Here is an 11,724-nt window from a genome sequence, read left to right as displayed (position 1 = left end):
ACTTTACGTATACATTCGATCTACAACATCCAGTTTTCAGACTGGAATGAAAACAGGTTGCTGAGGACAAACAGTGAATGTCCCTGGGAAACTGAGTTAGTTTTGCAAAATTCTTTAATCCTGGGAAGGAAAATGAAGTGACAGTGCCTGATTAACCAAGAGGCCGTATAAAGGTTGCTCAGCCTCCCAGCAAACCATTTGTGCTATTTCTTTATCTAAATGGCTGTATAATTCCACCATATTTTTCTTTTTGTAACAGAACATGACAAAGAGGGATCTGGGCAATCCCCATTAAAGTCTTGTTTGCCTGTCACACATTACTACTACCCAGAGCCAAAACCTAGACAGAAAATTAAGTTTGTCTCCCATCATATTACATAAAAATCCCACCATTCTGTGAACACCAAATACTTCAAAATATACAAATACTTTAATACATACAAGTCTTCATAGCCCATTAAATATAATTAATACCATGGTCTTTAAAACACTCTTTTCACTGTAAGAAAAATTTTTGCACTGGTATTTATACGTATTGATTTGGCCTAAGCAAAACCTTTCAGTATACTGCAGGGATTACACTGAAGAGCAGCAATTCTACTAGAATCCAGAGCGTTCTGGTTTAGATCCAAATGAAGAAAAGGTACTGTCAGAAAATGATGCAGTGAGTGATTAAAGCTGCAGGAGCTAGCAGCAGCGTGGCGTAGCACACACAGAGGGACTACACAGGCTTTGTACTTCAATGCACTTATTGCAAGTCTGGTGCATCTTGGTGTAGAGTTGCACTGAAATGCTTTGAGACAACGCAGCATCCCATGATAGGTGTGCAACAGGAACAAGGAATTGTGGTGCAGCTCAACTACAGCAGTGTCTTGGTTCCCCAGGAAGCTGAATTACATGATAAGAAGGTCTATTGCTTTTTGCTTTGAAGTGTTAAATCTATCTTTTCCAGTATCTCCAGCTGGTATCAAACTTACCAAGTGGAGACAATCAGACTGGTTTAGCTGATATCCCACAGCTGTGACTATTCTCCTTCATGAACTGTTAACTCATACTGTCACACAGCATGAATTCCATTTCACAATTAAATCCTCAGAAGAAAGATGACAGCTTTGCAGAAAAGCAGTACAGAGCCCTCAAATGTGCTTGAAAGAAAAATGCACACCCGGCATTCCGATGCTTTGAACTTCTAACCATGTGCGTGGATTGTTCTGTAGTACAGTCCGTAGGCGATACATTGACACCAACCCCACCAGGAAGAAAGAGGTCCTAGTAACTGCGTGCAGACATTCACTTTGACATACCAAGATGGGAATTGATCAGTAAGAAATAAATATATATACACACACACATACATATGTATTTCAAATATATATAATATATATAGTGCATATATATAATCTATTGCGTGTGTATATATAATATATGTGTTTTGTATAAAAAAGCTTCACATTCAAATAACGATACATATTAAAATATAAAGAGAGGGGGACCTTTTAAAGTTGACCTTAAACAGAGAACCTATCGTAAGCAGAATTCTTATTAGGATCATTGAGACAAGTTTTCCCTAATTTCAAAATGCAATCAACTGAGATGGTTAGTGTTCTGCTGATTACTGAGAAACACAATCCAATGAAAAGCGAGGAAAAGGGGAAAAAAGTGATAATGTTAAGTTAGATATAGTGTCAAATACATCAAATATACATAAATCCTTTACGTAAGATACCTCATGCTTGGAGGGAACAAAAGTGATTTTTTAATTTGCATTCATATGATCCCTCAGTTGTTGTGGGGGTTTTGTAATCAAATTATCGTATCCAAAGGAAAAAGGAATTTGAATGAGGAGAAGAAGAAGGGTTAAAAATCAAACTAGTATCATCAACCCTAAAAGGTAGTTCACAAACCCTGGTATGAAATACGGCTCATGCAGCCTTGTTCTGAACCTAAAATATGAAATGTATCACAAGTAGAGAGACTATTGGATGGAAATCCTGAACTTCAATTATCCCCGGATTGATTCAACATCTAAACACAAATTCTCTCTCTTGAAATCCCAGTAGCCTTCATCTTTAAATTGTTGAAATTATGGTCACAAAATCAGCGAGAAAATCACCCTGATTTTTTTCCAAATGTAGACAATGAAAATACTAAGTGTATCTAACTGTAAATCTACCCATCATTGGGTTTGCTTGACAATACAGTACAATTTCAGAAATGTAATCAGAGGTTTATGCAAAGAAGGCATGGCAAAATACAGCCACAGCCAACAGGATGATGCCATTGATATTCACAACATTTCTCCAAAGTGGCACTTCGCTTGTGTCTGTCAATTTCTTCTTCAGTGCTTCTTCTTCCTCCTTGCTCAGTTTGGGTCCTTTTTGTTGATCTAAGCCACAGAACCAGTTGTACGCTTTCCTAAAGCATCCCGGTTCTTCTTCACTTTCCTCATTAACTGGAAGGAATAACACACTGGTCATGAAATGTAAGCATGGGCCACTGCATGTGCTAGAATATCTCTGTGACTAAAGACATTCATATATTTAATATAGCAGTTCTGATTTACGGTTACAGTTACGTGGAAACATTTCAGTACAAGGCAGTACCAGAAACAAGTTAATATCATGTTTTCACAGCTCACCTGGAAAAAGAGTGATTTTCTACATGCTGCAAGAGAGCCTTCTGCAGAAGACACTTGCGCCTTTTGCAGCCTACAGACTTGGTCTGGTATCACAAAAGCAAACCATGCTGCAAACTCTAACTCCATTTTTTCAATACTTTCTACACTTTTAATTAAAAGACAAATAAATTAATTTGAAGATACTTATGAAAAGGAACTTGGAAGCAGAACCAGAAACCCAGCAAAGAGGGGAGGTGGGTTTACCCAGATGGATGTCTGGCAATTTGCTATCATGGCACTTTGCACCAGATCCTTGGTCCTTCAATCCTGGCCACCACCCACTATTTCCCAGTGAATTCTCATCGTTTCACTCCAGGTGCTAGAGTCGCATGCAGTTCTGCCAGTGCACACCACCTCAGACCTAAAGCATCTCCATTGCTTTAGTCCCAGAGCTGCCACCTAGCTACCTAGAGAACAAGATTTTCTCCCTTCAAACCCACTTCACTTCTGATTTACACTAAGCTTGATAGATTGGTAAAAGGCAGTTTACTAGCCATTAAAATATGCGGGGTTTGAGGCTTTGTTGTTGGCAGGGAGGGAGGATGTCTTTGAATAACAAGCATGTTTCTTCAGGAATGAAATAGGAATACTCAAATATATTGATAGAATCTGTAGATATTCAACAGTTACCTGATTCCTCATCTTTTTCATCAGCTTTGTCCTGCTCCTCATCTGCATCAAGATCAATACGTTCTTCTTTGCTGTTCCGCAAAGACCAGCACAAGCGGTAAAGCTGCCACAAAACAAAATGAGCGTATAAATCTACAGCCTTACCACACAGAGACAAATCAGTCTGGCCAGTACAGGAACAAGCTGTAAGACCGTGGCACCCCAAACATCTGTTTGGTCAATGTCTAAGATTATTAGGAGTCACTGAAGATTTGTGACAGATAAATGAAGACTATTTCCTTTGCTTTCTTGCAAGGACTATATGATGTGGGTAGCTGGAATGTCAGGAGGTGATATACCAAGTACCAGTGTTTCAAACTAGTGGTTTCATTGGGTTCCTTTTCTTGAGGAGCAGGACTGCAATATTACTCACATGTACATCAGGAATGGGCTTAGTCATGAAGGAGACTCCCAGGATGACGATGGCGGAAACCCCAAAAAGAATCATCGCAAAATAAAGGTAGTGAATCCCACAGATGATGAATGGGCAGTTGGAAGGGTTCACACAGCTGCCAGTTCCATAGGCAAACTCTGCAATCATCCTACTGAGTCCAGCTAGCAGCCCAACCATCAGGCCCCAGAAGGCACCCTGCAGACAAGGTGACAGAAGTTATCAAAATGAGTAAGCTCTGAGCTCTGAATAGTCACTGGAGGAAACACGGAAGTAGTTATGTGTGACATTGGCTTTGGCACATGGGTTTTAACCCACATACTTTCAGCAACTGTATTCACAGCTCAGTGTATTAATACAGCTGAAACGGATGATGATCAACAGCTCAGAGAAGGAATATGGAGGACACCTTAACCAGCTCATTTCTCAAAGTTCATCTGTCTCCAGACAACACACTCCTTATACAGGACAGGCTCCAGCCACAGACTACATATCCCAGGTGTTGTTCTCACGTCTTTTTATCCTTGAGGGCTAAATCCATGATGGTTCTAGCATGACAGAACCAGCTAGCAAGTGTGTGTCATTCCTCCTGGAATACGTATCTGGTTTATCTTCTAATGACCCTATTAGTAATTAGTGAAAAGTTTATTCTCGATACTTTTGGTGGATATTTTGCTGCTAGATATGTATTACTCTAGCCCAGAGTATAAAAGAAGCATAGGTATGTCAGGGCACAAACTGAAATATGGGAAATTCTGTTTAAAGGTAAATTTTGTTTGTTTTACTGTGAGGGGCATTGAACATTGGAACAGGTTGCCTAGAGACATTGTGGAGTCTTCATCCCTGGAGATATTCAAAACCCAGCGGGACAAGGAACTGAGCATCCTGCTCTTGTTAGCCCTACTTTGAGGGGGGGGGGGGGGGGGGGTTTGCACTATTCCAGAGGTGCCTTCCAATCTCAGCTGTTCTCTGAATTTGTGAAGTTGAAAAACTAATGGTGGTAACACACATTTATAAATCCTGATTAAAAAATATTCTAGGTTTAATGCTGGGTTTAAGAACAAAACCATTTTAATTATTCAGTGGTCAAAGTTACAAAAAGGCTTTGGAGTAGGACAAGATAGTTAATCCCATTTCTGGCAGAAAGAAGACTGATTCTGAGCAAGAAACGCTGATAAAATATACAAGTAATTACAATATTGGAGTTTATCTTATGCAAGGCTCCAATTCTCAGAAGCTTTGACTCTTGTCTTCCTTATTTACCCAAATTTAAATTGTGCAACATACACAAACCCCCAAAGACTATACTGAATTCTTACTCAGGTAAAATTCCAGCTAAAGCAAATGACAGGTTTCCATGAAGGACACAAAGATTTAATCCATCTGTGAGACTTAGCCATATTGGGATAGGAAATGAAACATCCCTTGTGTATAAAACAGGCTTTTCTCGAATATACGCACAAATAACCACCAAACTGGTCTCAAGAGAAAATAGTGAGAAGAAAGTTTAAGTGATATTCAAAACCCTTCTCTCTCTCTCTCTAGGTTTTCGCATTGAACTCATCCTCCTTGGAGCAAACCTGAGCAATAGGAAAGTATTGATATTCCCAGTATTATAGAAAGGAAACTGAATTCCTGAATATTGAGTTTTCAGAATGTCTGAAACCCCTGTTACCATGACTGGCCTGTGGTCCCATCAAAGCGTGTGACAGCCCTCAGGGCTTCTGAGTTATTTACTAAGGCTTAAGTACGATATTTCTCAGTCCACTGCTCTATGAATCAAAATCAGCGATTCCCAGGCTGGGAAACAATGTGTGAAAAAACAGTATGTTTATTTAAAAGAGCATTGACGAAATATATAGTGGTGAAGAGGATGGTGAAAGGTGGTATGTTTAGTAAAGCAGGTTGGTGACTAGTATCTTAAAAGATTACTTGCAAATATGCCTCCATAGATTATCCATTTGACACAGTTCTTGGCAAAGAAATAGATAAGCTAGGTTTCAGAGATGTCTAGGAATTCCTAGGTGGCCGTTTATTTATCAGATTAGCAAAGAACTTTTTCAAACTCATCTCTGAAACCTCAGGCCCTGGGATATGGAAACACAAAATCATCCCTGGGCTACAGCAGGATTAAAATAAAAATGAAGAAGTTGCTAATAAAAGACACTGAAACAAAAAAGCAGTTCTCCCAGTGCCTGAAGGAACATGCAGCGTACCTGTTTCCAAATTTGTACTTACCTCCTCATTGACCCGCTTGCAGAAGACGGCAAGCAGGAAGACAGCAGCAATGGGAGGTCCCAGGTAGCTAGTAACTGACTGAATATAATCGAAGAGCTGCCCACTTTGAGCTGACTGCACCACAGGAACCCAGGCAATGCTGATGCCAATTAAAAGTAACATAAATGCCCTGTAAACATAGCCAGATATTCAATTAGCCATCTGCTTAGAAGTATCTATTAGAAAGAAGCAGCAGCAATTAATCAATAATTTAAATGTCCATTTTGTATTTCAACCAGCAAGATCAATTATAATGGCCAATCACCATTGAACAAACAAAAGAAATCCAAGTTAGATAATGTGTCTGTCAAATATCGGTCGGCATACAGCTAAACATGCAGTCAAAACACAGAAAATCATTTTTCCTTTGCTTGTTAAGTCTAGAGACAAATCAATATCAGATCAACTAGAAGAACCAGCTCACCAGCGCTGTAGTATGGGGTAGCATAAAGCCTGTGAAGATTTTTAAATAGTTCCCTTTGAATAGCAGTAGGAAGTGCTGAGAATTAGATCAGCTACTTCATGCACCACGGCCAAATAAATTGGAAGCACAGTCTTTTTTTGTTTTTCCACAAGGGAAGCGTGCGGTGGGACAGCCTGTCTGGCCACAGGAGGCCACTGCTTCCACTGCCCGCGCCCTGCAAAAGCGGGGTTTCACCCAGGCTCTCAGTGCTTCTTTTGGAGGGCTGCAGGCTGCCGTGCAGCCAGTGCTCGCTTCTCGGCGGCACTCACCTTCCAGCTAACATGAGCTCCTTCTCAGATGGTCGCGACCGAATTTTGGTGTAAATGTCCATAGTGAACAAAGTACTAGCACTGTTAAAAATGGAAGTCAGGGAGCTCATAAGGGAGGCCAACATGACTGACAACATCAGACCCCGCAGACCTGAAATACAAAGATAGGCGAACTGGGATGAGCATTCCATGAAGAGTCGCAGCACGTGGCACCACCCACAGTGCTGTCTGACCCTTTCCAGCCAGCCCGCTAGGAGGGTGTCTGGCATATTTATGTGCTGATGCCTGCCTGATGTTCTCTTGCAATGCAGACTAAGTCTGCTGAGCTTTGGAAAAGCTATTTACAGCAGTAACAGGGCAACTCTTGAGCTTTTAGAACATAGGTACTTCTTTTGTGAATCCTGTCTGATTAAATGCTGAAATAAAAAGAAAAAAATACTAAGCAGACTTTCCCCAACAGTTACAAAAATAATTTCTCTTGTTTGCAGGCAAGTGCTCACTTGCTTGCAGTATATTTGCAAACCACCTGTTTGGGAAAAAAAAAAAAAAAGTTTCTCTTACTGTTTGAAAATCAGAGTAAGGCACTTTTCCAGATGGTATGACCTAGTCAACACAGTATGGGGAATTACTGTAGCATTTGAGTAATACTATGCACAACAGTTATAATATGATGGTTAAGTACTAAAGATACCAAGGAAGTACCATGGTCTGTATAATATCATAATCTGTCTTTCCAGCCTGATGAACTAGCTGTGTGGTTTTCTGCAGAAATTTATCTTCTGTGTATACATTGTCCTCTCCAGAGCGGTACCTTATTTTCTCACTGAACAGGTGTCCTATGCGACAGTGTGTATGTAGAATATTTTCCTCTCACCTCAGTGGGTTTAGCAGGACTGCAGGTGTATGCCTCCAACTCAGAAATCAGAAACAGAGACAGTCTTTTCTAAATCATTGGCAAAGTAGGTTATTTTTTACCTTCACAGAAAAGGAGCTCAGTTACCATTTCATCACCCAGTATTTGCCAGCTAAGAGCTGATGTCACCATGTAGCTATTCTAGACCTACAGCTACAACTAATACAGACTACCCATTTGATTAATAGTACCTAGTTCTAGCAAGAATTTTTGAACTAAGTATGGGACTTGGGTTCCCTCTATCACCTGTTTTTGCCATCTGGCAGCATCGCCTTTCCTAAAACAAACAAATAGACAGACAGTGTCTTACCATCTGGCATAAGCTCTACTACTAGTTTTGGATAAGCAATATTTGTACAGCCAACTGCAGTGCCACAGTACTGCTGACAGACTTCAGGCACAACACAAGCCACCACATCTGAGGAGAGAATAATGAGACAGGGTTAGAGAAGGTCATACAAACAACAGATTGCTCCTAAACTACTAAGGCTTCTAAAATTTATCTCTGTGTCAAACCACTGGATTGACATGCTTGATATCATCCTTAGGTCTGTTGGCAGGGAGGAAGGTGATTCTAAGCCTCTACCCTTCCTTTCATTTCTAAAAGCATATTGAAAAGTGCTACAGGTAAAAAAAAGATAAATATTTCAGCATTAATTTGTCAGACCAGAACTGAACAACATAGACAGTAAGTTGAAAAACAAGAAGAGGAACACAAGACGCCTCCTCCTTCAACCTGAACATCTCTCCTCTGGCTGCTGCTAAACATACCGATGGTTAGAAAGAAGGATGATTGGCATCTCCCCCACACTGCACCTGGGACCCAAAATGGCCCAAAATATTGCTGTCTGTGACTCTTCCTCTGCATGCCAGCACAGTATCAGTCCCAGACAGCATTTTCCATTCATTCAGCCAGAGCGGGGCTGTAACAGACAGACAACTGGGAAGGGACACTGGAATTTCTCTCCCCTAAAATAGACAGCAATAGCATTAGCAGAAAGAGGGAAAAGAGGAAGGGAAGACCTGTGGCTTCAGTGTAGTTAGGTTTTGTGCATACATGCGTCTGGACAATTTGGATGACGATGACAATCTAACAGGTATTTTGGAAGGGACAGAGAACAGGAAATTGAGAGAGATTGACAGTAAAATACAAGCAGCAAGAAGAAATTTGCATTTCTGTATACACATGCATACCTGTATACAAAATTCGGCTGATCATTCCAGGCATCACTATAATAAACATGGGCAAGAGTTTCAGGTAGCCACACATGATACAACCGGCCTTCACATGGGACATGTTCTTGCCAGAGAGACATCTTTGGACAATAACCTGTCAATGAGACATGGCAAACATGCATGACTCAACCACGAACAGCATTTCCATGAACACACCATGCCAAGTTCCAGACACCTGGTACTTCTTAACCTCTGTGATAGTGAAAAACCCTATTTACCATTTCTGTCACTAGGAAGAATAACAACTACATGAAAAACAAAGGATATATTTGAAATAAGCCAAGGAAAATATTTATCCAGTGGATGTTTAAAAGGTAAGACTTTTTGTCACAAGATGTTCTTAAAGTAGACAGAGTAAAAAGCCAAAAAGGAATAAAATATTTACCTGAGGAATAGATTCAATTACATTGGGGTTTTTGTTAATTTGTTTACTAATTGTGAAGATTATCTTTCTCACAATTCAGCATGCAGGTAGATCACTTGCTAGAGGTTGGACACATTCACATGCCGCAGTGACAGGAGCACACTTTACTCCTGTCAGTGTGACCTCTCAGGGAAACTGGATGGTAGATTTTAGGGAGCAGGAAGGAGGACTGGGGAAGAGTCTCCAGACTGCAAGACCCATCACATAAAGAACATCTTCCCAAGACTGTGCATGTGAAGATGAAAGCCGCACAAATATGAAACAAACTATTACTGAATGGGGAATAATACCTAGAGCCAGTCTATCAAGTATCATGTGATGCATGGTTTCCTAAGTAAATGTTCACATTACAGCCTCTCTGTCTTTTTACACATGGTCACATACAGGAATTATACCCAGTATCTGCTGGGCACAGTGTATAAGAAGAATTGAAAGAACATCCGTTCCATTTTCTTATATGTGAAAGGGGTTTAGAAACCAGAAACTGAAAAGTTACTGACCACTCTTGAAATAACTGCCATTTTTGTGACCCAGCTTTGAATTACAGTGGGGGAAGAGCACCCCTAGATCACACTAGATTGCAGAGTTTTGTGTTTGGCATTTCCAAGGCATGTGGCTTCCACCCTACCTGATCGGTGCACCAGTACCACAAAGCAATGATGCTCAAACCAAAGACGAGCCCTGGCCATGGCAAATCTCCAGTGACGGCATCTCGGAAGATGTGAAAGGCATCCTGCCGAGGAGTGTAGCATTCTGAATTAATTGTAATATTCCCATAGGAGATATTGGATGGAATTGATTCCATGTACTTCTTCATGAAAGCATCATACCCCCCTACTTCAACAAATGCTGAAAAATAGAAAGTAAAAGTAGTAATAAAATATTTAATACTGAAATCTCAAATAGAGCTAAAGAAAGTGAGAAGAAAAACCTCCTTAGTATGGATGTAAAAAACCCCTAGCCAGTATATATCAACATTTCCAGAAAACAGTACACAGTGTTTTGTAAATATCCACCCACTCTAAGTGCCGAAGTGACCTTTATTTTTAGGTTTCTGTTCAACTCACAAATGTTGGTTTAGGCTCCCCTGTCTCAACATCTCTTCTACATGCCTTGCCAAGAAGTGAGATGAAGATACATTATTTCCACATATTGTTAACCTAGGGAGAACCTAAGGCAGGGTCTTACCAGGTCAGGTCAGTCTGGAGTTACTTCGGTTGTAACAATGGTGGAATCATTTAATTTCAGTGAAAGAGCTAGCTAGAGGAAAACCAAGCGCTGAGGAACGGGAAGGATAACAAAGACACTACAGATTCATGGAATCTTGTCGCTACATTCTTTCTTATGATCCTTTCCTATTAATCCTGTTTCACAGCATGATTTCCGTTGTAAAATGCATATGGTCTTCTGGACACACACGTTGTCCTATTCATAAGCATTCGGTTTGTATCTTTTGTCCAGCAACGTAATGACATCCACAGATCAACTACAAGCTTTACTTAAAACGCTAATGTGTTAGGGTTGATTTAACACAAGCTAGCAGCTAGAAACAAGGGAAAACCATGCAATGTGACCAATAGCTCTTCACTTTGAATCAGAAATTTTCATGCATAAACATCTGAATATCTATGAAATCATGATCTTCTTAAAACAAGATACTCTCTGAACTTAAGAGTATCATCATCACCTGCAAACAATTCTGCTTTTACCTCATTAGCCATCACAAGTCCTATTCTGTCATGGGATGCTACATATTATGTCACATATTCAACAGTGCTTTGGAGATGGAGTGACTAAAAGGTTTGGCAATACGCCTATTCTTTGGAAACATGTCTGTTTTCTTCCCTGATAAACAGGTATATGAACCAAAACCTGCTGGTTAAGAAAACAGAGTTGCACACTGCAGGATCCACTTCCATAGCCACTGTGGGATTTGTAGTTGAACATTCCAGTTTAATTCATCTGATTTACTTACCAAATCCCATGAGAATAAAGGATCCCACTACCATGATAAATGTTTGTAAGGTGTCAGTGTAAATCACAGCTGCAAGGCCACCTAATGGCAAAGAAAAGTCAAGACAAATAGGTTAGCCCCTCTGCAAATGCCTCAGTGGAAATACTTTTTTTTTTTACTTTTCTCACCACCTCTCTCTTTCAAAGAAAGACCATTGTAAATATTTCCCCTTTCAGGTTTTCATTTCTCCCTTCTTACCCACCTCCCCTCCTCTCTTTTTTCTGGCTCCCCCAACTTTTTTGACGTATCAGACTGCTCTGCAGACTCACCCGTGATGGTGTAAAGAGCAGTAATAGCAAGCAGGATGATTATGGCCAAATAAAGATTCAGCCCTATGGCCAGCTGTATAAATACAGCTCCAGAGAATATGTCTGCCTATAAAAGAAAAAAT

The 11,724-nt window shown here is 40.3% G+C and overlaps 1 protein-coding gene across 2 annotated transcripts in view; it reads right to left on the bottom strand.

Moving 5' to 3' along the window:
• Window positions 1-446: 446 nt before the first annotated feature.
• Window positions 447-11,724, bottom strand: part of SLC5A1 (solute carrier family 5 member 1) — a 31,627-nt gene continuing 20,349 nt past the window's right edge. For both annotated transcript variants that reach the window (XM_056326520.1, XM_056326518.1), the window contains 10 exons: window positions 11,603-11,708; window positions 11,295-11,375; window positions 9,948-10,168; window positions 8,854-8,989; window positions 7,970-8,077; window positions 6,747-6,897; window positions 5,976-6,144; window positions 3,720-3,935; window positions 3,308-3,410; window positions 447-2,452 (listed from right to left, as the gene is read on the bottom strand). In XM_056326520.1, the coding sequence (XP_056182495.1) occupies window positions 2,229-2,452; window positions 3,308-3,410; window positions 3,720-3,935; window positions 5,976-6,144; window positions 6,747-6,897; window positions 7,970-8,077; window positions 8,854-8,989; window positions 9,948-10,168; window positions 11,295-11,375; window positions 11,603-11,708 (1,515 nt within the window). In that variant the 3' untranslated portion in view covers window positions 447-2,228. The remainder of the gene's footprint in view (window positions 2,453-3,307; window positions 3,411-3,719; window positions 3,936-5,975; window positions 6,145-6,746; window positions 6,898-7,969; window positions 8,078-8,853; window positions 8,990-9,947; window positions 10,169-11,294; window positions 11,376-11,602; window positions 11,709-11,724) is intronic.

Source organism: Falco biarmicus, chromosome 1, assembly GCF_023638135.1.
Source record: "Falco biarmicus isolate bFalBia1 chromosome 1, bFalBia1.pri, whole genome shotgun sequence".
Taxonomy (NCBI): Eukaryota; Metazoa; Chordata; class Aves; order Falconiformes; family Falconidae; genus Falco; species Falco biarmicus.
Note: the sequence above shows the minus strand (reverse complement) of the source record. Positions and strands in the feature narration are given on the sequence as shown.